This window comes from Perognathus longimembris, unplaced genomic scaffold, assembly GCF_023159225.1.
Source record: "Perognathus longimembris pacificus isolate PPM17 unplaced genomic scaffold, ASM2315922v1 HiC_scaffold_5261, whole genome shotgun sequence".
In the NCBI taxonomy this organism is placed as follows: domain Eukaryota; kingdom Metazoa; phylum Chordata; class Mammalia; order Rodentia; family Heteromyidae; genus Perognathus; species Perognathus longimembris.
Window position 1 is genome coordinate 99,678 of NW_025960669.1, and position 27,526 is coordinate 127,203.

The following is a 27,526-nucleotide window of genomic DNA, read 5'->3' on the forward strand; positions in this document are numbered from 1 at the left end:
TAACCCTAATTATATATATATATATATTTATTTTTATTTTTATTTTTTTTTTGGCCAGTCCTGGGGCTTGGACTCAGGGCCTGAGCAATATCCCTGGCTTCTTTTTCCTCAAGGCTAGCACTCTGCCACTTGAGTCACAGCACCACTTCTGGCCATTTTCTATATATGTGGCGCTGGGGAATCGAACCCAGGGCCTCATGTACACTGGGCAAGCACTCTTGCCACTAGGCCATATTCCCAGCCCCCTAATAATAATTGTTAAAGTGTCATCATTGAGTAAAAATGTAGTCTCATAAAGGACTTTATCTGGCCATTCAAAACGTACTTTGTCATTTTTTTTCACATTTGTTATAAAATTTTATTTCGGTAGCCAAGTGACTAGTGATTACAAAAAAGGTTAAATGTTAATTGGTTTTATTTCTGTTTCAGCATCTACAAAATTACCTCCAACTGCTCCTTCTTGGTAAAACCTTTCATGCTTTTCCCTGAAGCATGGCCAACAAACGTCATCACTCTAATAATTGGCTGATGCTTTCAAAGCATTTCTGCAATTTCCTGAACACTGTCTCGAAATGAAGAAAACAATCATAACTCTTGTGTCATCATATTTCTTTTCAGAGGTGTTTGTAGCTGTGGAACAGAAAATACTTTAGTTACAACTTTTCAAAAGTCTTTACAGAAGAACTAGTTTAAAACACTACCCTGAAGCCATATATTAATATTAAGTAATCATTTTTAATATATACGTAAGAAGTTTTAACGTCTTTTTCTACTGCATTACACAATAATTTTAACAATCTTGACTCCATTTCTCATAGGCTATCATAAAGTTGTAGTCAGGCACAGGTGGCTCACACCTGTAATCCGAGCTTCTCAGCGGAGGCTCACATCTGAGGAGCATGGTTCAAAGCCTATCTGGGCAGAAAAGTCGATCAGACTCCAATTTACCACCAGAAAACCATAAGTGGAGCTGTGGCTCAAAGTGGTGGAGCACTAGCCTCGAAGAAAAGAACTCGGGGACAGCACCCAGCTTCTGAGTTCAAACCCTATAACCCATAAAATGAAATATAAAGTTCCAAAGAAGACCATTAAGTGTCTGAGTCATTTTGAGTAGCACCGAACACAGGACATGACTGACTCTCCCCTTTAACTTTCTGGACAGACAGAAAAACACACTGCAGAGCTACCACTAGTTTCCTACAACTTTCCCTCCTGTTCACTAAAGGCCCTCTTAACCTGGCCACACATGCTCAACTTCACAAAAGATAACTGCAGAATACCCTCTAGTCAATTCTAAAGCCGCTGCCAATGCTTATTCTTGGTAACCAGCAGAATGCACGAAGATGAACATGAATTTTATGATCAAGCAACATATTTTCTAAGTGATATGTCTTATCTAAAATATACTATTATCCCTACTACTTCATGTTAATAAAAAACATTGAAAATAAGGTAATAATCTAAAACATGAAATAAAATGGACTGGCAACTAAATGAAATAGAAAATGGAAGTATGAATGGGATAATAAAGGCCAGGTAGTTACACAGATATTTTTGTGATTGTTTGCCTTGGCTTTCAAGCTTGGTATGGAACTTCAAATGAAATTTTTTTTTCTTCCTTGTGTCTGTGGTTTTTTTCTTTGTTTTTGTACTGCTCCTGGAGCTTAAACTCAGGGCCTAGGTTCTGTCCCTGAGCTTCTTTTTGTTCAAGGCTATTATTGCTATACCACTTGAACCACAGTGCCACTTCTGGCTTTTTCTGAGTAGTTTATTAGATAAAGTCTAGAGTCTCATCGATTGGTTTTGAAGCAGGATCCTCAGACCCCAGCCTCCTAAGTAGCTAGGATTACAAGTGTGAGCCACCAGCTGCCAGCCTATATGTTCTTCTTTTTTGAGGTAGGGTCTCACTATGTAGCTCAGCCTATCCTCAAACTCTTAACTCCTTCTGCCTCAACCTCTTGTATGCTGAGATTGCACATTTGTACAGTCAGGTTGACAATGCCTTTACCTTCCTTATTCATCATATACAAATGCCAGTAAGCAAACACTGTATATACTAATTAATTAATTAATTTCATTTTCACACTAATCCATTTTATTAAGAACTGGCTCAGACTATTCCACGGGAATCCATACAGTGATAGTTCACAATACAAAAGAAGCAAAAAGTAAGAGCTGAGAGAAGCAACTATAGCAAATAAACTTATTCTAAACATACTTGCTCTGAATCATTGTAGCATGAAGTTTCTGCGTGTGATCAATACCTGACAACCTGCTACTCTCACTGCAAATCCAGTCTCTAACCTGCTAGCGCCAGCCTCTCTACTCTCATTTCACTGAGGCTCTATCAAAGGCATCAATGACTTCCACACTGCCATATTAAAGGAAAACTTGGTAGTTCTTGTGACAGTTCTCTTAAGCGTTCCAGAGTCTACGCTTTCCTACTGCTACTGCTGTTTCTTCCCTCCTTCTCCCATACACTTCTCCATTTCCTTCTCAAACTCCTTGGTGACGGCTTTGCTTTAAACTCTGTAGACGTTAATCTTCAGGACACCCTTCTAGACCCTCTTTGGTCTCCAAACTATCAATCTGGTGAACATCACACTGAATATCAAAAAAGCCAAGCAGGGGCTGGGGATATTGCCTAGTGGCAAGAGTGCCTGCCTCGCATACACGAGGCCTTAGGTTCGATTCCCCAGCACCACATATACAGAAAACGGCCAGAAGCGGCGCTGTGGCTCAAGTGGCAGAGTGCTAGCCTTGAGCAGGAAGAAGCCAGGGACAGTGCTCAGGCCCTGAGTCCAAGGCCCAGGACTGGCCAAAAAAAAAAAAAAAAAAAGGCCAAGCAAGAGAATGATCCTGAATTCAAGTCTTAGTAACAGCACCAAATAAGTAATTGAGCCCTACACAGGAAGTGACACTGTAGCTCTAAGTAGTAGAGTGCTAGCAAGTGCCCAGGCCAAGAGTTGAAGCCCTAGAACTGAAGGGGGAAAATAAAAGCCCTACACCATCTGGCCTTCATTACTGCTCATCTGCACACCTCTTACCCTCACTCATCCTAATCTAGTCCACTGATCTTTAATAAAACTAACCAAACTAACAAATAGGGTCCTTGGACCATGCTATTCTTTCTGCCTACAGTAATCCTTCTTCCAGAAATCCCCAGTTTGCCTCCCTCACTTCCACCAGGTATCAGCTAAAACATTTCACACACAGGCTTCTCTAACCACTCTCTACACATGAAACTTTCTCCCGATGTGCCATAACTTGCTACCACTTTATTATAGATGGTTTTACTCTCACTCTTACTGGCCCCAAACTAACTTTTCCCTTATTATCTTATTCTAAGCATTCCTACTGCTCATACTTTCCAAAATGTATTCAAATTTTTTTTCTCTCTCTCTTTTTTTTTTTTTTTTTTGGCCAGTCCTGGGCTTGGACTCAGGGCCTGAGCACTGCCCTGGCTTCTTTTTGCTCAAGGCTAGCAGTCTGCCACTTGAGCCACAGCGCCACTTCTGGCCATTTTCTGTATATGTGGTGCTGGGGAATTGAACCCAGGGCCTCATGTATACGAGGCAAGCACTCTTGCCACTAGGCCATATCCCCAGCCCTGTATTCAAATTTTTACCATTAATTATTTAGAACAATTAAAATTCCTCCTCCTCCTTTTTTTTTTTGTCAGTCCTGGGCCTTGAACTCAGAGCCTGAGCACTACCTCTGGCTTCCTATTGCTCAAGGCTACCCCAGCCCCAAAATTCCTCCTTCTTTATAAGGTGTGTTAGCATAAACTAGTAAGTGGAAATCTTAGCACTTTCAGCAACTACCATACCTTCAACACTACTAAGTATTACCTACCATTCCATGACCTGAAGTGTTTGATTACAACTACTTCTAATTTCTTTTTTTTTTTTTTTTTGGCCAGTCCTGGGGCTTGGACTCAGCGCCTGAGCATTGTACCTGGCTTCTTTTTGCTCAAGGCTAGCACTCTGCCACTTGAGTCACAGCGCCACTTCTGGCCATTTTCTGTATATGTGGTGCTGGGGAATCGAACCCAGGGCCTCATGTGTATGAGGCAAGCTCTCTTGCCACTAGGCCATATCCCCAGCCCTTCTAATTTCTTTAACTTTGGATGAGTATAGAAAAAATCTTTACATTTTTCTCCTGCAGGAAAAAAAATCAAAATTATTTCTATAATTTCCAAAGTAATCATATTAATGTATTGTTCTTTAAGCATATGTGAAAAATTTACTTTTTATTTAAATAGTAACTAAGTATACAGGTAGGATAGGAACATCCAAACGGAAGTCAGTAATAAAACAAAGAGAAATATGTTTATTTAAACTTTAAATCAGACTGAGGATTTTCACTACAAATAAATGAGGCTAATATCTAATATGTATTTAAGGTTTAAATTGATAAACAATAAACTTGAATAAGTATTAATCCTAACAGACAATAAAACACTTAAACATTTAAAGGACCTATTGTTACCCAAATATAAACAAGGGTATTCGCGTGCATCAATCAAAAAATGTTTTAAAATTCATATTAATTAATAAAGAACAATTTGGGCATGGTGGCATATCAGAACTTGGTTGGGATGGGGGCTGGGAATATGGCCTAGTAAAAACAGTGCTTGCCATACATACATGAAGCCCTGAGTTCCACGACTCAGCACCACATATAGAGAACAGGCCACAGGTAACTCTGTGGACCAAGTGGCAGAGTGCTAGCCTTGGGCAAAAAGAACCAGGGCCAGTGCTCAGGCCCAGAGTTCAAGCTCCCAGATGTCAAAAAAAAAAAAAAAAGAACTTGGGACGGTAAGGCAGAAGGATCACAAGTTTGAAGGTCGACTGGGATTCATAATGAAACCTTGCCTCATTTAAAAAAGCGCACGCTGGGGGCTCTGTCTTGTAATCCTAGCTACTCAAGAAGCTGAAATCGAAGGATCTCAGTTCAAAGCTAGCCCAAGCAGTCCAAGTCCATGAGACTTTCACCACCAATTAATCACCAGAAAACTGCAAATGAGCCAGTGGCTCAAAGTGGTAGAGTGCTAATGTTGAGCGAAAGAGTTCAGACTCAGCACCCATGCCCAAAGCCCCAATGACTGATTAAAAAAAGACAGAGAAAAAAAGAAAAAGACAAACAATATATAATCTTTCTTTTTTTTTTTCAATTTTTTATTATCAAACTGATGTACAGAGAGGTTACAGTTTCATACGTTAGGCATTGGATACATTTCTTGTACTGTTTCTTACCTTGTCCCTCATGCCCCCCTCCCTCCCCCTCTTTCCCTCCCCCCCAGGTGTTCAGTTCACTTACACCAAACAGTTTTGCAAGTATTGCTTTTGTAGTTATTTCTCTTTTTTTATCCTGTGTCTCTCAAATTTGGTATTCCCTTTGAATTTCCTACTTCCAATACCAGTAAACGCCGTTTCCAATATACTCAGATAAGATTACAGAGATAGTGTAGGTACAACCATAGGAAGGTGATACAAGAACATCATCAATAATAGAAACTACACATACACATAGGACGTTGAAAGTAGTTACAACTGTGGTATAACAATTGTTTCCATAACATGGAGTTCATTTCACTTAGCATCATCTTATGTGTTCATAAGGGTATAGCTATTGGGCCTTGTGATGCTCTGCTATGGTTTGCCTAAACCTGTACTAATTATTCCCAATAAGGGAGGCCATAGAGTCCATGTTTCTTTGGGTCTGGCTCACTTCACTTAGTATAAGTTTTTCCAAGTCCTTCCATTTCCTTACAAATGGAACAATGTCATTCTTTCTGATAGAGGCATAAAATTCCATTGTGTATATGTACCACATTTTCCTGATCCATTCATCTATGGAGGGGCATCTGGGTTGGTTCCAGATTCTCGCTATGACAAATTGTGCTGCGATGAACATTGTTGTGCTGGTGGCATTACTGTGATTTTGTTTGTGGGCTTTTGGATAGATACCCAACAGTGGGGCTTCTGGGTCATAATCTTATAATTCTATAATTCTTATAATCTATAATTCTTATAGCATATTTTAGGTTTTGGCTTGCTGTATTACCTAGATGTACCTCAAAGTCCTAAACAGAATCAATCGTCCCGCCTCAACTTTCTACGAAACCGAGACTACAGGTATGCATCACTACACACAGCTAACACAAGACAGAATTTTAAATGAAAATCCATATCTTTGTGGAGGAAAGCATTAACACTTGCTAAAGTACCATGTGTATGTGTGCAGTTATAGTTTCATAAAGGTCTCATTTCGGCTAAGTTCGTTTTTTACCCATGTCATTCCTTCAAAAATTAAGAAAAGGGGGACTGGGAATATGGCCTAGTGGCAAGGCCTAGTGCCTCTTATACATGAAACCCTGTGTTTGATTCCCCCACACCACATATATGGAAAACGGCCAGAAGTGGCGTGGTGGCTCAAGTGGCAGAGTGCTAGCCTTGAGCAAAAAGAAGCCAGGGACAGTGCTCAGGCCCTGAGTCCAAAACCAGGACTGGCCAAAAAAAAAAAAAAAAAAAAAGTAAGAAAGGTTCTACAAATAAGTAAACTTAAAACAAATTAGTTAGTAAAAAGAAATTCAACTCTAAAAATGAATGCAGATTTTTGCAATTTAAAAATAAAAAACATCTGGTTTTCCCAGTTTGAGTCATATGTATTGTTTTCTAGCAATTACTCAAAAACACCTCATTGCTTTTAAAAATAACGCATCTGGGGCTAGGATTGTGGCCTAGTGGTAAAGTACTTGTCTCACATACATGAAGCCCCAGGTTTGATACCTGAGCACCACATATACAGAAAAAGTCAGAAGTGCTGCTGTGGCTCAAGTGGTAGAGTGCTAGCCTTGAGCACAAAGAAGCCAGGACAGTGCTCAGGCCCTGAGTCCAGGCCCCAAGACTGGCAAAATAATAACCCAAATCATAACAATAAAGCATCTTAGATGACTGTTTTATGTATCTTCAACAAAAATATTTTCATCATTTCTTTACATAATTTCATACCACGTACCTTTTGTTCCATGCGTAATTCCAGAAAGGAAAAAATATCTCATTCCCATATGCTGCAGTAGTTCATAACCATGATATAAACTAATACAAATGGCATACTCGCCGTCAATTATGCCTTGATGACATCCCTGAAAAAAATCAATAATAAGTTGGGCTGGGGATATGGCCTAGTGGCAAGAGTGCTTGCCCCTTACACATGAGGCCCTGGGTTCAATTCCCCAGCACCACACATATAGAAAATGGCCAGAAGTGGCACTGTGACTCAAGTGGCAGAGTGCTAGCCTTGAGCAAAAAGAACAGTGCTCAGGCCCTGAGTCCAAGACCCAGGACTGGCAAAAAAAAAAAACCCCAAAACAATCAGCACATGTTAAATTCAACCAAAGAAACATGAAGATACAAGCACTATACCCATGCTCTCAGGCTAATGTGCCCATATGATAACCAAGTTTTGTTTTTTCCAGTCCTTACGGCCACAAGCACTGTCCCTGGCTTCTTTTTGCTCAAGGCTAGGTAGCACTCTACCACTTGAGCTCACAGCTCCACCTCTGCCTTTTTCTATGTATGTGGTACTGAGGAATCAAACTCCGGGCTTCATGTATGCTAGGTAAGTACTCCACCACTAGGCCATATTCCCAGCCCCTGGTAACAAAGATTTAAAAGAAGAATACTGAGAATGTATTTCAATTATTTTCCTATAGCTTACATTTTTAGTGGCATTTCTCAGTGAATCATTCTAAATTCTTCCCTGACAGTGTTGAATAGTTTTCTATAGCACCCTAACTATCTGAAACAGTAAACTTGCCTCTTTATCAAATACACTCACCAATAAAATCAAAATCAGCAAGTTTAGATTTACTGAAAATTTTAGTGAACTTTTAACTTTAGGAAGAAATTTAAACATGTTTATTCATGTTTTAGATAACATAGTGAAATAGACTCCTTTAGAGGTTTGTTTGGCATGGCAGGACTGCATTTTCTGGTGTAAAATAAAAGTGACTCCTATGTAGTCACAAATATTCATTAATTATTCTCTCTGGCCTCTTCAAAATCTTTTTTTTTTTTTTTTGTTTTTTTTGTTTTTTTTTTTTTTTTTTTGGCCAGTCCTGGGCCTTGGACTCAGGGCCTGAGCACTGTCCCTGGCTTCCTTTAGCTCAAGGCTAGCACTCTGCCACTTGAGCCACAGCGCCACTTGTGGCCGTTTTCTGTATATGTGGTGCTGGGGAATCGAACCCAGGGCCTCATGTATACGAGACAAGCTCTCTTGCCACTGGGCCATATCCCCAGCCCCAAAATCTTTTTTCTCTAGCTAGGTGCTCTTACCCTTTTGCTCCTTGCTACTTGGGAGTCTGCCTCAAGAATACTTCTCACCAGCCATCCTAGCAACTAAAAGCCTAGGCTGATCAAGCATGTGTCTAGGAAGGAAGCAAGATGCTTTCTCAAGACCTAACCAGCAAAATCCAGAGCCCAAGAAAGCAAAGACCTTAATTCAGATCCCAGGAACTGCTAAATAAAAGCAATGTTCCATGGAGTTACACTTCTAGACTTGGGTGTCTTTTTATATAGTGAGCTTTTCTTCCAACCTTGGGCCCAGCTTGACAGATATTTTCATACACCTACTTCTCTCCAATGAACATTAAGTATTACAAGTTTTTTGTGATGCTTCTTCCTTTCTGGTATTACAAGTAAGCCTAAATATTCTGGGATTCAAATTTAGCTACAATTTGCTCTTTCATGGGTCAGTGATACGCTTCAATAACTCATTTTATGTTTTAGCCTTCCTATCATAAACATTTATACTTACCACAATATTTGGAGATGGGTTTTTCCTAAATTGATCTCTGGCCAGAATTATCTGGTACTTGGTTAGATTGGGGATATCTCTTCTCATCAAAACATTGCTCAGAATCAGAGAACTTGCAAATGTTTCCAAACTCTGCAAATGTAAAAAAAAATATTGTAAGTTTAAAGACCTTTTTTCAAACATATTAATTTTTGCCACATGTTAAAGTAATTAATATATTTAATAAAGTTTGTTTTGAAATGAAGTTTTGGGCTAACACAGCATAGATAATAAAATTGAAGCATCGTTGACATCTAAACCTGGATAGTATCTAAACATGGGCCTCACAAGCTAGGGCTCACACCTGTAATCCAAGCAACTCAGGATCTGAGCATCACAGTTCAAAACCAGCCTGGACAGCAAAGATTAAACTCTTTTTTTTTGCCAGTCCTGGGGCTTTGACTGAGGGCCTGAGCACTGTCCCTGGCTTCTTTTTGCTCAAGGCTAGCACTCTGCCACTTGAGCCCCAGCGCCACTTCTGGCTTTTGTCTGTGTATGTGGTGCTGAGGAATCGAACCCAGGGCTTCATGCATGCTAGGCAAGCACTTTACCACTAAGCCACATTTCCAGCCCCAAGATTAAACTCTTATTTCCAATGAACTACTCAGAGAAAGCCAGAAGTCTTGCTGTGGCTCAAAAAGTAGAATGCTAGCTAGCCAAACAAAACAAGCTTATAGACAGTGCCCAGGCAAGTTTTCGCCCCAGGATTGGCAGAAAGAAAAAGAAGGGCAGTGGTATTTTTCATTGCTGCATCTTCCACCTCTAGAACAAATAATAGCACATAGGTCCCAAGTAAATGTTTGCAGATGGTTGAATAAATTGAAATGTCTTTAATTTCATTCATTAATTCTTCCAACCAGTATTAAATATCCATCACACATCAAATGTACCTCTTAAATACCGGGAATCTTATGACTAAGACAAATGACGCTGGCTGCTCTCATAGTTTACAATCCAAGGAAGGAAACCAAAGGATCAAGAAATGGATAGAGATGGAGATTGAAGCTCCTAGCAAGTGCAGGGTCCTATGTCTGATCCCTGATTCTAGGACAAAAAAAAAGACTAAAAGATGGTAATAGATAAGTTTTGTTTCTTGGTTTTGTTGTGGAAAGTGTTTTTTGTTGTTGTTGTTGTTGTTTTTTTCAAATTTTTATTATCAAACTGATGTACAGAGAGGTTACAGTTTCATACGTTAGGCATTGGATACATTTCTTGTACTGTTTGTTACCTTGTCCCTCATGCCCCCCTCCCTCCCGTGGAAAGTGTTTTTATTTTTATTTTTTGTAGCCCAAATTAGCCTCAAACTTGTAATCCTCCTGCCTCATCCTCCCGAGTTCTAAGATTACAGGCATAGCCACATAACCAGTTGAAAATAGGTAATTTTGATAAATACAATGTTATTAATACAATTAAGAATCTAGAACTTCATTGTATGTATGTATGTATGTATGTGTGTGTATAAATATGTATACACACACACACACACATATATATATATCACATTTTCTTGAGTGGGTCAGGGGAATGTGGTATATGTACACCATGGAATTTTATGCTTCCAACAGAAACAAGGACATTGCCCCATTTGTAAGGAAACAGACTTGAAGCAAGCCAGACCTGAAGAAATATAGGCTATATGGTTTCCCTCATTTGTAATCAATAGAATGTATCTATAAATCTACAAATAAACTTAATGGATAGTAAAGGACAAAAATATTACACTTGGACATGATAGATTAAACAGGACTCTAAACATTCACACAGTGAGAACAAAGGAGGATATTCTTAGGAGAGGATCATAGGGCTCAAGCGCTGTGTGCATATGAACACAAAAAATGATGCTTGTCCAAGTGAACTCCAAGAAATGGAAATAACAAGTTTTTTCATCATATTGTTTGTGGGTTTTTTTCTCCCTCTTTTCTTCTAGTTTTCCCTTTAGTCGCCATTTTTTATTTCTGTATCCTTTGTCATGTATACAAGTTTATCTCATTTGGGGAGGGGAAGGGAAGCTTAGGAACAGTAGGACCAATTGTGCACTAATTCAGCAGTGATACTCGACAGTCACTACATTGGAAATGAACTATACAACTTGGGGGGGAGCTGTTCAGGATGGGAGGAACTGGGAGAAAATGAGGGAGGGTGTGACACTGTTTAAAAAGAAATGCACTGTCTTAAGTAACTGTAACTCCTCTGTACATCACCTTAGAATAAAAAAAAGAATCTAAAAGAGAGTAAAGTTACGTAGCTTTGAGGCTACGTATGTTAACATGAACGATGAGTTGAGTCTATGATGTTATGTTCTGACGGAGCAAGCATTCCAGAAAGAAAATAGTAAACCAACAGGAGTAATCTTAATGGTAAATGAAGGAAGAAAGAGACCTCTACATGAACAGCTGCCAGAGTGACAAATAATTGTTTATTTTAGTACATTTCTTACCTCTCTCTTCCAGCTTTCCTGAATACATTGTCTTACAAAAAAAGCACTGTAAACATATTAACAAAGTGAAATTCTAACTGCACATGACTAACAAATGAGGCAAATATTGGAGTTAAGAATGTAGTTCAGTGCTTAGGGGACTGATCTATTATGAAAGACCCTGCCACCAAAGGAGTGGGGGCAGGAGGGAGGACTGGAGGAAAGAAAGAAGAAAAAAAGAGAGAATGACCAGAATATTCTATATCTTCAATAAATAATACTTAGGAAAAAATAATGCTAAGATTTTTTTATTTAATTTCATTGTCAAGGTGATGTACAGAGGGGCTACAGTTACATATGTAAGGCAGAGAGGAAATTTCTTGTAAACTAGTTACCTCCTCCATTTTGTTCCACCTCCGTTCCTCCCTAGTGCTGCCCCCCCCCCAAGTTATACAGTTTCTTTATATTATCTTTTTCTTTTCTTTCTTTTTCTCTTTTTCTTTTTCTTTTTTCCTTTGGCCAGTCCTGTGGCCTGAACTGAGGGCCGGGGCACTGTCCCTGGCTTCTTTTCGCTCACGGCTAACATTGTACCACTTGAGCCACAGCGCCACTTTCAGCTTTTTCTGGTTATGTGGTGCTGAGGAATCAAACTCAGAGCCTGAAGCATCACTGTTGTATTGGTTTGTCCTTTGCCCTTTGTAATGGAGATTTCACAACAAAAAGAAACCACAGGGCTGGGAATATGGCCTAGTGGTAAAGTGCTAGCCTCATATACATGAAGCCCTGGGTTCAATTCCTCAGCAACACATGTATATACAAAAAGCCAGAAGTGGCACTGTGGCTCAAGTGGCAGAGTGCTAGCCTTGAGCAAAAAGGAAGCCAGGGACAGTGCTCAGGTTCTGAGTTCAAGGCCCAGGAATGGCAAAAATAAATAAACTAATTAATTAATTAAAGAAAGAAAATGACAATCATGTTAAAAAAAAAAAAAAAAAACAGTGTCCCCACAAAATTTCAAAGTAGCTGCCACTGGAATGAAATCTACACTAGTTTTACAAAGGTCCCTCCCCTCCCCTCCCCTTCTTTCCTTCCTCCCTTCCTTGGAGTTACTGGCACCTGAAATAAAGGCCTCAAGTTCTCCCTCTTTCACTCAGGTTGGTGCTCTACCACTTAAGCCACACCTCCACTCTGGCTTTTTGCTGGTTGATGGAGGATAAGCAGCTCATGGACTTTTCTTCCTGGGATGGCCTTGAACCACAATCATCAGATATCAGTCTCCTGAGTAGCTAGGATTTCAGGTGAGGGCCACCAGCTGAGATTTGAACTTCTTGAAAGGCTGAAATGATAATTAAATATCAAAAATTTAAAAAGTTACCTTAAAAGTATGGCCCAAATGCTAGAAAGCTTGGCTAGCAAATGGAAGGCATGAACAGAAATTCCAATATCACACACACACAAAAAAACAACACGAATGCAGCTGGGAATATGGCCTAGTGTAAAGTGCTTGCCTCGTATACATGAAGCCCTGGGTACGATTCTTCAGCACCACATATATAGAAAAAGCTGGAAGTGGTGCTGTGGCTCAAGTGGTAGAGTGCTATCCTTGAGCAAAAAGAAGCCAGGGACAGTGCTCAGGCCCTGAGTTCAAGGCCCACGACTGGCAAAAAAAAACAAAACGGAGCAAAATAGAAAGAAAGAAAAAGGAAAAAAATATGTATGGAAGTACTGGAGGAAAACTAGTCTATCCTCCTTATTGTTTAGAGAATTAGATTGCTGGCAGCTTTGTAAAAGGTTACCTGGGCTCATAGATCTATCTGATTACTCCTTTTTCTTCTACATGGTTAGCTTTCTTAACCATGTGGCTAACATGCAATCATCAAATTCCGTAGGTCGTTCAGAGAGCCAGCCCACTTTTAAGAAAGAAGAACATATTCATGTCTCAATAGAAGAAGTGGCAAAGAAATCACTCATCATCTTTAATCCATCCCCAAACTCATAACTTCAAAGACCTCTTCAATATATGGATTCTATAATATATGGATTCTGTATGTTCTCTTTTCTAGATTCTGCCAGTGAATTTATGCAAACCTAGAACTAGGAGAAAAAAGGCTTACCTGGATGTATGTCTTTTGGATGGCTGCCAGTTCTTCCCCAAGGTGCACAACAAGCTTCACAACTCGTCTTTCATGAGACTATGGCAAAATATCTGCAGAATCTTCAGAACAAAGCTCAATCTGCCCAATTAGTAGGTTAGTAATAGCCTGCTGCACAGCCTACACAAATCCATAAAATATGAGAATAAATTTTTTTTTATTTTATATATTTTGGCCAGTCCTGGGCCTTGGACTCAGTGCCTGAGCACTGTCCCTGACTTCCTTTTGCTCAAGGCTAGCACTCTGCCACTTGAGCCACAGCGCCACTTCTGGCCATTTTCCGTATATGTCGTGCTGGGGAATCAAACCCAGGGCTTCATGTATACTAGGCAAGCTCTCTTGACACTAGGCCATATCCCCAGCCCAGAATAAATTATTTAACATGTTGATTTTTTAACTATATACAGAAATGAAATAGTAAGAGTCTCAGGCCAGCATAGGCCCAGATAGCAAGAGTCTGTCTTAAAAGCGATGAGCCTGGGGATTCAATATTTGTACATGTCTCTAGACTGGGGCCTGGACACTATCCCTGAACTCTTTTTGTTCAAGTCTAGCACTCTATTGTTAGAGCCACAGCTCCATTTCTGGCTGTTGCAATTGGAAATAAGAATCTCATGGACTTTTCTACCTGCACTTGCCTAGTTTTCTGCAAAGATGATGAAAAAATTGTGAGGTTCCAAAACATCATGTGGATAATGGAATCAACCACTACCATACCACCCATGGTGTGTGTGTATGTGTGGTCTGTGTGTGTGTGTGTGTGTGTGTGTGTGTGTGTGTGTGTGTGTGTACGTACCAGTACCAGGCCTTAAAAACTTGCATTCATCTTTCTTGTTCATGGCTGGTATTCTATTACTTGAGACACACTTCTAGTCTGGCTTTTTCCTGATAAATTTGAAAAGGAAACTTGAAGACTTTTCTTCTAGGGCTGGCTTCGAACCTCATTACTACAGGTCTCAGCTTTCTGAGTAGCTGGGCTCTGAATTCAAGCCTATTACCTCACAGAAATATAAAAGAGAAAGAGATAAAAGGAAGGAAGGAGGAAGGAAGGAATGAAAGAAGGAAGGAAGTTAGTTGAACATTGTGTCCTCACATTAGATGTAAGACCTATCTCAAAGTATTTCTGCTGGATATACCCATGCAAAACTTATAATAGTTTCCTGCAGTAGATGGGTAAGAGCAGATAATCCACTAGCTTCTGCACCCCATTCCTTTGAAAGAGTCTGGAATTTACCCCAAAGTGTTTGCATGACACCTATTTCTTTTTTAAAAATTATTATTCTTAATTTATTATTATTATTATTACTAATTTATTGTTGTTACAGAAAGAGTCCAATTACATGAGTCAGGTAATGAGTACTTTTTGTTTGTTTGTTTGCAGTCCAGGGGCTTGTTACTGAAGGCCTGAGTACTGTCCCTGGCTTCTTTTTGCTCAAGGGTAGTACTGTGCCTCTTGAGCCACAGCACCTCTTCTGACTTTTTCTGTTCATGTGGTGCTGAGGAATCAATCCCTGGGCTTCATGCATGCTAGGCAAGCACTCTACCGCTAAGCCACATTCCCAGCTCATGAGGACATTTTTGACACCTATTTCTAGCACAAGGCACATTTGACCTTTTAAGTTTTTCTTTTTTTTTTTCAGACTTAACATTTCTGATGAACTAAAGATTGGCTTTTTCACCACAGACCACGCCACTCAGACTGACTGCAGTGAAATTTTGCCACTAAAAGAATTGACTTCATCTACAGGAAAGATAGTACAGGTAGAGTGGGGCTTATTTCTAAACATCTAAAATAGTTGCGCAAAATTGTTTCCATTGTATCTTTGATCAACAGAACTGAACTTACCAAAAATATGTGCATCTGAATGACAGTATGTGTTTCAAAAATTATGAATATAAGCTATGATTTTTATTTGTCATATGTATGCCATGCTTTTATATGTAACTTGCTTAGTTGTCGTTATTCTCAGGACATCTATAAGCATTTCTGACTTTGATATTTGAAAGATATAAGATATTTTTGTGTATAGGTGAATGAGGGAAGACAATGAAATACTGAATACTTAGGAAGCCATCACAACAGCTTTGTCAGACCTTGACATTTTCTCTTATTTCCTTTAGATGTATATTTTTATTGTAAAGGGATAAAAAGCCTTTTGTATGCATCAGAACATCAAGAGTTATTGTTAAAACAAAATGAACAAACAAACAAAAAAACAACCCCTAGGGACTGGGACTATGGCGTAGTGGCAAGAGTGCTTGCCTCCTATACATGAAGCCCTGGGTTCAATTCCTCAGCACCACATATAGAGAAAAGGCCAGAAGTGGCACTGTGGCTCAAGTGGCACAGTGCTAGCCTTGAGCAAAAAGAAGCTAGGGACAGTGCTCAGGCCCTGAGTCCAAGCCTTAGAACTGGCAAAACAAAAACAAAACAAAACAAGAAACCCTAATCAATAAAATGATCACATGAAGTCGCATACTACTAATTGCTCAGGGGTACCTTCTTTGCTTAAGATAACTCAGAAATAACCCCATGACAACACATCAACAGTTTGCTCATAGGCAGGCATGGTGGTGTATGCCTATCATTCCAGCACTCAAGAGGCAAAGGTTTGGCCTTTTATACCCAAATCCCTGGGTTCCTTTTCATTGTTGCCCCCCCTTCCAAAGAAACCCTCCAACATTTAGTTCACAAGCATATATAATGGCACAAAATGGACACCATCTATTTAGACATGTGGGCGGCATCTAATCCTTCACTGTGGTGATGCACAATCCCTCTGATTCGTGGGCCAGCAAACGTGGGGTGTAAGTTCTTAACTGGGACTTCTGAGTCAGAGGACCCAAATTAAACATGAAATCAACGAATTCATAAGACACAATGACAATGAAAACACATCACAAAGAAACCTATGGGACACAGCTAAGGCAGTACTGAGGGGCAAGATCATTGCCCTCAGCACTCACATTAAAAGAATGGAAGCAGAGCAGGTGAATAACCTCACGATGAAACTAAAACAACTGGAAAAACAAGAAATGACAGAATCTAAAACGACTAGGAGGGGAGAGATCACAAGATTAAAGAGGAGATAAATCTGATTGAAAATAGAAAGACCATTCAACAAATAAATAAGACTAAAGCTGGTTCTTTGAGAAAATAAATAAAATTGACAGACCCCTCGCAAGACTTACAAAAAAAAGAAGAGACTCATATACGTAAAATCAAGGACTCCACCAGAAAAATTACAACAAGTAGACACGATATTCAAACAATCATAAGGAGCTATTTCCAAAACCTCTATTCAGCAAAAAACAATAATTTTACAGAAATGGATCAATTCTTAGAGAAGTACAAACTGCCCAAACTGAACCAAGAAGAAATAAATCAATTAAATAAACCAATAACTTACAGTGAGATACAGGAGGTAATCAAGAACCTTCCAACAAAGAAAAGCCCAGGCCCAGATGGATTCACTAATGAATTCTACAAAACCTTTAGTGATGACCAAATACCAATGTTCCTCAAACTCTTCCGCAAAATAGAAACAGAGGGAGAAATCCCAAACTCATTCTACGAAGCTAATATCATACCCATTCCCAAACCAGGCAAAGACCCAACAAAAAAAGAGAACTACAGACCAATATCACTAATGAACACAGACGCAAAGCTCCTCAATAAAATATTAGCTAACAGGATCCAGAAACTGATCAAGAAAATCATACATCATGACCAAGTAGGCTTCATCCCACAGTCACTAGGATGGTTCAACATCCGTAAATCAATCAATGTAATTCACCACATCAACAGAACTAAAATCAAGAATCACATTGTTATCTCAGTCGATGCCCAAAAAGCCTTTGACAAAATACAACATCCATACTTATTAAAAGCTCTGGAGAGAACAGGAATAGATGAAACATTCCTCAAAACAATAAAAGCCATATACAACAGACCAACTGCTAACATCATATTAAATGGATAGAAACTTAAATCATTCCCCCTAGACTCGGGAGCAAGACAAGGATGCCCACTCTCCCCACTTCTATTCAACATAGTGCTGGAATCCCTAGCCATAGCAATAAGGCAAGAGGAGGATATCAAAGGGATCCACATCGGCAAGGAAGAAATCAAACTATCCTTATTCACAGATGACATGATCTTATATCTGAAAAGACCCAAAAAACTCAGTACCCAAACTCCTACACCTAATAAACCATTTTGGCAAAGTAGCAGGATACAAAATCAATCCACAAAAGTCAGCAGCTTTTCTGTACACCAGCAATGTACAAACAGAAAAGGAAATTATGGAAACAATTCCATTTACAGTAGCCAAAAAAAAATAAATAAATAAAGTACCTAGGGATCTAGGGATCAACCTAACCAAGGACGTGACGGCCATATTTAATGAGAACTATAAAAATCTAATAAGGGAAATCAAAGAAGACACAAGGAGATGAAAAGACCTCCCATGCTCATGGGTACGCAGAATCAATAAAGTGAAAATGGCCATATTGCCCAAATTGTTATACAAATTCAATACAATCCCTATCAAAATCCCAGTTACATTCTTCACTGAAATAGAGAAAGCAGTCCACAAATTCATATGGAACAGAAAAAGACCTAGAATAGCCAAAGCAACTCTAGGCAAAAAAAGCAGTGCAGGAGGTATCACAATACCAGACTTCAAGCTCTACTATAGAGCCATCATAACTAAAACAGCCTGGTATTGGTATAAAAACAGACCGGAAGACCAATAGATTCGAATTGAAGATCCAGAAATAAAACCGCACTCTTACAGTCACCTGATGTTCGACAAAGGAGCTAAAGACATATAATGGAATAAACATAGCCTCTTCAACTACTGGTGCTGGGAAAACTGGGCAGCCATATGCAGAAAACTCAAAGTAGACCCAAGCCTATCACCACACACCAAGATCAACTCAAAATGGATCAAGGACCTCAACATCAATCCTGAATCCTTGAAACTACTGAAGGACAGAGTAGGAAAGACGCTAGAACTTATAGGCACAGGAAGGAACTTCCTGAATAGAGTGCCAGGGGCACAACAAATAGGGGAGAGACTCGACAAATGCGACTACTACAAATTAAAAAGTTTCTGCACAGCTAAGGACAGAGCCACCAAAATAGAAAGACAGCCAACCATATGGGAAAGAATCTTTACCAGCACAGGAACAGACAAAGGCCTAATATCTGTCATCTACAGAGAACTCAAAAAACTAAGCCCCTCCAAGCCCAGTACACCAATTAGGAAATGGGCAAAGGAGCTCAAGAGAGACTTCACAAGAGAAGAAATAAAAATAGCAAAGAAACATATGAGGAAATGTTCAACATCCCTGGTAGTAAAGGAAATGCAAATAAAAACAACCCTGAGATACCACCTCACTCCAGTTAGAATGGCCTATACTCTGAACTCAGGCAACAACAAATGCTGAAGGGGGTACGGGAAAAGAGGACCCCTTCTCCATTGTTGGTGGGAGTGCAAATTAGTACAACCACTTTGGAGAACAGTATGGAGGTTTCTCAAAAAGCTCAACATAGACCTACCCTATGACCCAGCCATACCACACCTAGGCATCTATCCTGAACAGCAGGTCCCAAGATATCAAAAAGACATGTGTACTTCCATGTTTATCGCTGCACAATTCACAATAGCCAAAATATGCAATCAACCCAGATGCCCCTCCACAGATGAATGGATCCAAAAAATATGGTACCTATACACAATGGAATACTACATGGCGATTAGGAATGGTGAAAAATTGTTATTCGCAGGGAAATGGTCAGAACTTGAACAACTAATGTTGAGCGAGACAAGCCTAGAACACAGAAAACAAAGGGGCATGATCTCCCTGATATATGACTGTTAAGCTGGGGTGACAGGGAGACAGTAGAGACCAGGTCTGTGAAACCAAAAACTGCTTGTCAAATGGTATTTCCCACAGGATTGGGTCAGTGACCTAACATTATGTAAGTAAAACCAAACAACTACTCAAATATAAAGGTCAAAAATTGACCTCTCAGTGGATCACAATAGCTCAAAAGCTATGTATGTACATTCATATGAGACTACTGTCAACATAGTCTAATATCGACATGACATTTAAAGCCCTAGGCGAATTTTCTTTGGTGTACACCATGTGGCTAATGTATATGTTCTTGGTATACTGTGTATTGTATATATGTCTACCTGACCTAGGGAAGGGAAAGAAAATCAGGGTGTAAGATATCACAAGAAATGTATACACTGCCCTAGTATGTACCTGTACCCTTTTTGTACAACACCTTGTCAAAACAGTTGTTTAATTAATAAATAAATTTTTAAAAATTCAACCTAGCGATTTCTAATTATAATGCTAAGCTGTACACTTTTAAACAAGGGTACTGTAGCTCCTTAGGTGATGTTGAAGGGAAATGAATCTCCACAAAAGAAAAAAAAAAAAAAGCCAGAAGTACAGGGTTCGCTCAAGGGGTAGAGCCAAAAATGCTAAGCAAGAACATAAGGCCCTGGATTCCTGTCCCCCAATGCTAATATACACACACACACAAACAAAAAACATGGCAAACAAGTCTTATAATCACAAATTACATTTGCCTTCAAATTGTTTGAGGTTTGAATGTTAAACACTGGTACTTGTTTTTAGGTTGTGTTTCTCAAATTTAAACATTGAGCCATGTTAACTCCTGTCTACTTACCCGCTCTTCACGCCCTTCAGCAAGGATCACCACAATCCTGCCTTGACGTTCATGGCCAGTTCTCCACATTCGTTGTATAAGGCGAATCGGGCTCTTTTGGGCATCAAAACATATTATAAGTCCAACTTCTCCAATGTCTGAACCTCCTTCACCAACACAGGTAGAGACTAATGCGTTGTTACCATCATCACAAGATCGCTCACTACCTGAAATAAAAACAATTTAACACTACTAGGTCTAATAAAAGAACTGCAGATCAAAGTATTTTTCTCAACTCACGTGAAAATGGAAAAATCAGATTAAAAATCAGCATTATAGATGCCACAGAATAGGAAAAAGGGTCACAAAGTGGCATGTTATGCCAAAAGAGACTAATGTAGGATAGAAAGAGCAAGGTTGTGATGTCAGAAGGCTTTGTCAACAATAGAAGTTTCTCAGGGAGAAAGCCATGATTTTATTTTTAATAGCACTGCAAGGAACATAAAGGCAGGTGAATGGCCTATAGCAATTACTCCTATTACTCATTTCTTAGATTTAAATGTTACTTGCACGTACAATACTTTTCTATTATTCATTTTGTGAGTAGGTGCATGTACTGACGGTACTGGGGCCTGAACTCAGGGCCTGAGTGCTATCCCTTAGCTTTATCACTGAAACCTGGCACTCTACCACTTGAGCCACTGCTTCACTTCTGGCTTTGCTGGATAATTGTAAATAAGAGTCTCATGGACTTTTCTGCGCACGCGGGTTTTAAACCTTGAGCCTTAGTTCTCATCTACCCGCTAGGTAGAATTATATGCATGAGCCCCCAACACACAGCTCTTTCACCATTATCAGTAGAATTTTATAATTTTATTTTTTGGTTTTTATTCTCCTCTGTTGCTATTTTTTATTTTTGTGCCTTTTTTTTTGGTTTTTGTTTTGCCATTCCTGGGCCCTGAAATCAGGGTCTGAGTACTGTCTCTGGCTTCTTTTTGCTCAAGGCTAGCACTCTGCCTCTTGAGCCACAGCGCCACTTCTGGTGCTGGGGAATCAAAACCAGGGCTTCATGTATATGAGGCAAGCTCTATTGCTGCTAAGGCATATTCCCAGCCCTTTGTGTGCCTTTTGTCTTGTATGTACGTGTATCTATTGTGGGGAGGGGAAGGCAAAGCACAGAAATGGTGGGACAAAGGGTGAACGAATACAGCAGTGACACTCACTAGACATAATATGTTGCAAATGAACCACACAATTGGTAAGGTGGGAGGTCAGGAGGGAAAAAATTGGGAGAAAATGAGGGGCGAGGTCAAGCTGTTCAGAAAGAAACATATTCATTACCTAACTTATGCAACTGTCAGTCTATCACCTTTACAATAAAAGGTTTTTAATTAAAGAATTCAAATCATAGGGACATTCCAATCTTTCTCTCTGAACAGTTTGTAAAACCACAGCAGCTTAAGAATGAGTTAACGAAAAAGTCAACCAGGCATCAAAACCTCCTTAAGCCTTCCAAACATCATTCAGAATAGCTATTAGCCTCCATTTTGTTCAACATACATCAACATAAGCTACAGACTTTTGTGTGACACGTGCAAGACATGGTGGTAATTAAAGGAGATAATACAACATCAAAGCTTGAACTCACTGATGATGATAGCTTCTATATACAAGAGCAATACTATGGGGCAGGTGGCAGAAGCTGAAATTAAATACATGGCATGGCTACTAACACCCAAGGACCCTGGGAGGTAGACTGCATTTTATTAAAAGAATTCAAGATCCAAGAGGTTAAGCTACTTGCCTTACCTCTCATTAAGAAATGCCACTATGTAAATTAGATTTTCAAAAACCTACTATACTAATCCTGAAGCAAATTCTGTTTTGAAAAGCACCTGACAGAAGTCAACTAATAATGGAATTAAATAAGCCTCCCCGACCCTAAGGCAATGAATCTAGACTGGTCCTAGGGAGGGATTTAACAAATTTGTGTAGGAGGGGAGGGGGCAGCTTAAAAATGGTTGCCATTCTCACCCCACCAGATATGACCCACTTGGCTTACTGAGACTGTATTCCGTTTGCCAGCAGCTGGTGGCTCACATCTGTAATCCTAGCTACTCAGGAGGCTGAGATCTGAGGATTGCAGTTTGAAGGAAGCCAGGTCAGGAAAATCTGTGAGACTTTGATCTCCAACTAAATCACAGAAAAAGTCAAAAGTAGCATCGTTGCTCAAGTGGTAGAGTGCTAATCTTAAGCAAAACAAGCTCAGGGACAGTGCCCAGGCTCAGAGTTCAAGCCTCAGGACAGGCAAAACAAACAAACAAATCAATGGTATTCCTTCACTATCATTTACACACACATACCATAAAAGGAGGAATAATACATACAGCTTATATTTATGTTTCATGTTTAGTCCAATTACTTTCCATCTGTACAGTAATTGTCATTACAGGACTAATGCAACAAAACTAATATTTTAAAGCAAAGATAAAGGGAAAATATGTGCCAATGTTGAAAAAAATTTCATTTACTTCAGTAGTAGAGTCTGAACTCAGGGCTTTATATTTGCTAGTCTGGTGCTCTACCATTTGGGCCATACCTCCAGCTCTGTTTTATTCCCTGGAAATTTTGAGATATAGGGTCTTGAGAACTTTCTATTGGAGTTAGCCTCAAACTTTTATGTTCCTGCTCTCTGTCTGCCAAACAGCCAGGATTATAGGGATAAGCCAATCCCACCGAAAAAATATTATTCTTTTATAGCTAACATATTTCTAAAGAGAGAAAGGAAGCTGTTATTTATGTACCTCCTATTGGCAGTGATCTGTCATTGAATATTCACTTCCATGAATTTTACCCCTAAATTCAAGACTTACATATTCAATTACTTCTTCAATGTTTCCACTTCATTTTGTTTTTTTTTTGGGGGTCAGTCCTGGGGCTTGGACTCAGGGCCTGAGCACTGACTCTCCCTGGCTTCTTCTTGCTCAAAGCTAGCACTCTGCCACTTGAGCCACAGTGCCACTTCTGGCCATTTTCTGTATATGTGGTGCTGGGGAATTGAACCCAGGGCCTCGTGTATCCGAGACAGGCACTCTTGCCACTAGGCCATATTCCCAGCCCCTCCACTTCATTTTTAATGACGCTACTCAAAGTGTGGTCCAAGAATCTGGATCAGTCCAAAAGCTGTTTATTACTGAGTGATAAAAGAAAAGTTCAACGCCGGGCATTGTGGGCTCATGCCTATAATCCTAGCTACTCAGAAGGCTGAGATCTGAGGGTCCACACTTCAAAGCCAGCTCAGGCAGGAAAGTCTGTCAGACTCTTATCTCCAATTAATCACCAGAAAATTGGAAGTGGTGCGGTGGCTCAAGTGGTAGAGCTCTAGCCTTGAGCTGAAGAGCTCAGGGATAGCAAGCACCCAGTCTCTGAGTTCAAGTTCCAGGACTGAGAAGAAGAAAAAAAGTTTGCAAACTGAAAGCTAAGGTTTAAAAATTTGATTGAGTAAACTGATTAACCCTAATTATATATATATATATATATTTATTTTTATTTTTATTTTTTTTTTGGCCAGTCCTGGGGCTTGGACTCAGGGCCTGAGCAATATCCCTGGCTTCTTTTTCCTCAAGGCTAGCACTCTGCCACTTGAGTCACAGCACCACTTCTGGCCATTTTCTATATATGTGGCGCTGGGGAATCGAACCCAGGGCCTCATGTACACTGGGCAAGCACTCTTGCCACTAGGCCATATTCCCAGCCCCCTAATAATAATTGTTAAAGTGTCATCATTGAGTAAAAATGTAGTCTCATAAAGGACTTTATCTGGCCATTCAAAACGTACTTTGTCATTTTTTTTCACATTTGTTATAAAATTTTATTTCGGTAGCCAAGTGACTAGTGATTACAAAAAAGGTTAAATGTTAATTGGTTTTATTTCTGTTTCAGCATCTACAAAATTACCTCCAACTGCTCCTTCTTGGTAAAACCTTTCATGCTTTTCCCTGAAGCATGGCCAACAAACGTCATCACTCTAATAATTGGCTGATGCTTTCAAAGCATTTCTGCAATTTCCTGAACACTGTCTCGAAATGAAGAAAACAATCATAACTCTTGTGTCATCATATTTCTTTTCAGAGGTGTTTGTAGCTGTGGAACAGAAAATACTTTAGTTACAACTTTTCAAAAGTCTTTACAGAAGAACTAGTTTAAAACACTACCCTGAAGCCATATATTAATATTAAGTAATCATTTTTAATATATACGTAAGAAGTTTTAACGTCTTTTTCTACTGCATTACACAATAATTTTAACAATCTTGACTCCATTTCTCATAGGCTATCATAAAGTTGTAGTCAGGCACAGGTGGCTCACACCTGTAATCCTAGCTTCTCAGCGGAGGCTCACATCTGAGGAGCATGGTTCAAAGCCTATCTGGGCAGAAAAGTCGATCAGACTCCAATTTACCACCAGAAAACCATAAGTGGAGCTGTGGCTCAAAGTGGTGGAGCACTAGCCTCGAAGAAAAGAACTCGGGGACAGCACCCAGCTTCTGAGTTCAAACCCTATAACCCATAAAATGAAATATAAAGTTCCAAAGAAGACCATTAAGTGTCTGAGTCATTTTGAGTAGCACCGAACACAGGACATGACTGACTCTCCCCTTTAACTTTCTGGACAGACAGAAAAACACACTGCAGAGCTACCACTAGTTTCCTACAACTTTCCCTCCTGTTCACTAAAGGCCCTCTTAACCTGGCCACACATGCTCAACTTCACAAAAGATAACTGCAGAATACCCTCTAGTCAATTCTAAAGCCGCTGCCAATGCTTATTCTTGGTAACCAGCAGAATGCACGAAGATGAACATGAATTTTATGATCAAGCAACATATTTTCTAAGTGATATGTCTTATCTAAAATATACTATTATCCCTACTACTTCATGTTAATAAAAAACATTGAAAATAAGGTAATAATCTAAAACATGAAATAAAATGGACTGGCAACTAAATGAAATAGAAAATGGAAGTATGAATGGGATAATAAAGGCCAGGTAGTTACACAGATATTTTTGTGATTGTTTGCCTTGGCTTTCAAGCTTGGTATGGAACTTCAAATGAAATTTTTTTTTCTTCCTTGTGTCTGTGGTTTTTTTCTTTGTTTTTGTACTGCTCCTGGAGCTTAAACTCAGGGCCTAGGTTCTGTCCCTGAGCTTCTTTTTGTTCAAGGCTATTATTGCTATACCACTTGAACCACAGTGCCACTTCTGGCTTTTTCTGAGTAGTTTATTAGATAAAGTCTAGAGTCTCATCGATTGGTTTTGAAGCAGGATCCTCAGACCCCAGCCTCCTAAGTAGCTAGGATTACAAGTGTGAGCCACCAGCTGCCAGCCTATATGTTCTTCTTTTTTGAGGTAGGGTCTCACTATGTAGCTCAGCCTATCCTCAAACTCTTAACTCCTTCTGCCTCAACCTCTTGTATGCTGAGATTGCACATTTGTACAGTCAGGTTGACAATGCCTTTACCTTCCTTATTCATCATATACAAATGCCAGTAACCAAACACTGTATATACTAATTAATTAATTAATTTCATTTTCACACTAATCCATTTTATTAAGAACTGGCTCAGACTATTCCACGGGAATCCATACAGTGATAGTTCACAATACAAAAGAAGCAAAAAGTAAGAGCTGAGAGAAGCAACTATAGCAAATAAACTTATTCTAAACATACTTGCTCTGAATCATTGTAGCATGAAGTTTCTGCGTGTGATCAATACCTGACAACCTGCTACTCTCACTGCAAATCCAGTCTCTAACCTCCTAGCGCCAGCCTCTCTACTCTCATTTCACTGAGGCTCTATCAAAGGCATCAATGACTTCCACACTGCCATATTAAAGGAAAACTTGGTAGTTCTTGTGACAGTTCTCTTAAGCGTTCCAGAGTCTACTCTTTCCTACTGCTACTGCTGTTTCTTCCCTACTTCTCCCATACACTTCTCCATTTCCTTCTCAAACTCCTTGGTGACGGCTTTGCTTTAAACTCTGTAGACGTTAATCTTCAGGACACCCTTCTAGACCTCTTTGGTCTCCAAACTATCAATCTGGTGAACATCACACTGAATATCAAAAAAGCCAAGCAAGAGAATGATCCTGAATTCAAGTCTTAGTAACAGCACCAAATAAGTAATTGAGCCCTACACAGGAAGTGACACTGTAGCTCTAAGCAGTACAGTGCTAGCAGTGCCCAGGCCAAGAGTTGAAGCCCCACAACTGAGGGGGGAAAAAAAAGCCCTACACCATCTGGCCTTCATTACTGCTCATCTGCACACCTCTTACCCTCACTCATCCTAATCTAGTCCACTGATCTTTAATAAAACTAACCAAACTAACAAATAGGGTCCTTGGACCATGCTATTCTTTCTGCCTACAATAATTTGCCTCCCTCACTTCCACCAGGTATCAGCTAAAACATTTCACACACAGGCTTCTCTAACCACTCTCTACACATGAAACTTTCTCCCGATGTGCGATAACTTGCTACTACTTTATTATAGATGGTTTTACTCTCACTCTTACTGGCCCCAAACTAACTTTTCCCTTATTATCTTATTCTAAGCATTCCTACTGCTCATACTTTCCAAAATTTATTCAAATTTTAACATTAATTTTTTAGAACAACTAAAATTCCTCTTCCTCCTTTTTTTTTTGTCATTCCTGGGCCTTGAACAGAAGTGGCGTGGTGGCTCAAGTGGCAGAGTGCTAGCCTTGAGCAAAAAGAAGCCAGGGACAGTGCTCAGGCCCTGAGTCCAAAACCAGGACTGGCCAAAAAAAAAAGAAAAAAAATTAAGAAAAGGTTCTACAAATAAGTAAACTTAAAACAAATTAGTAGTAAAAAGAAATTCAACTCTAAAATTGAATGCAGATTTTTGCAATTTAAAAATAAAAAACATCTGGTTTTCCCAATTCAAGTCATATGTATTGTTTTCTACCAATTACTCAAAAACATCTCATTGCTTTTAAAAATAATGCATCTGGGGCTAGGGTTGTGGCTTAGTGTTAAAGTACTTGTCTCACATACATGAAGCCCCAGGTTTGATACCTGAGCACCACATATACAGAAAAAGTCAGAAGTGCTGCTGTGGCTCAAGTGGTAGAGTGCTAGCCTTGAGCACAAAGAAGCCAGGACAGTGCTCAGGCCCTGAGTCCAGGCTTCAGGACTGGCAAAATAATAACCCAAATCATAACAATAAAGCATCTTAGATGACTGTTTTATGTATCTTCAACAAAAACATTTTCATCCTTTCTTTACATAATTTCATACCACTTACCTTTTGTTCCATGCGTAATTCCAGAAAAGAAAAAATATGATGATCTCATTCCCATATGCTGCAGTAATTCATAACC

At 39.5% G+C, this 27,526-nt stretch overlaps 1 protein-coding gene and 1 long non-coding RNA gene across 3 annotated transcripts; both read right to left on the bottom strand.

Annotated features, from left to right (window-relative positions):
• Positions 1-316: 316 nt before the first annotated feature.
• LOC125345061 (Fanconi anemia group M protein-like) lies at positions 317-13,413 on the bottom strand. The gene is made up of 4 exons (XM_048337310.1): positions 13,390-13,413; positions 8,824-8,955; positions 7,024-7,150; positions 317-630 (listed from the first exon to the last, which is right to left on the bottom strand). Exons 2-4 carry the CDS (start codon positions 8,908-8,910, stop codon positions 515-517), a joined length of 330 nt encoding a protein of 109 aa, XP_048193267.1. The 5' UTR covers positions 8,911-8,955; positions 13,390-13,413; the 3' UTR covers positions 317-514.
• Positions 13,414-13,520: 107 nt separating this feature from the next.
• LOC125345062 lies at positions 13,521-27,508 on the bottom strand. 2 transcript variants are annotated; one of them, XR_007209700.1, is made up of 3 exons: positions 24,080-24,332; positions 20,144-20,349; positions 13,521-13,548 (listed from the first exon to the last, which is right to left on the bottom strand). It is a non-coding gene; the product is annotated as an uncharacterized LOC125345062 (long non-coding RNA). The 2 variants fall into 2 exon arrangements; XR_007209699.1 differs by lacking the exon at positions 13,521-13,548 and adding an exon at positions 27,451-27,508 and having other exon boundaries at positions 20,018-20,349; positions 24,080-24,265.
• Between the last annotated feature and the right edge of the window lie 18 nt (positions 27,509-27,526).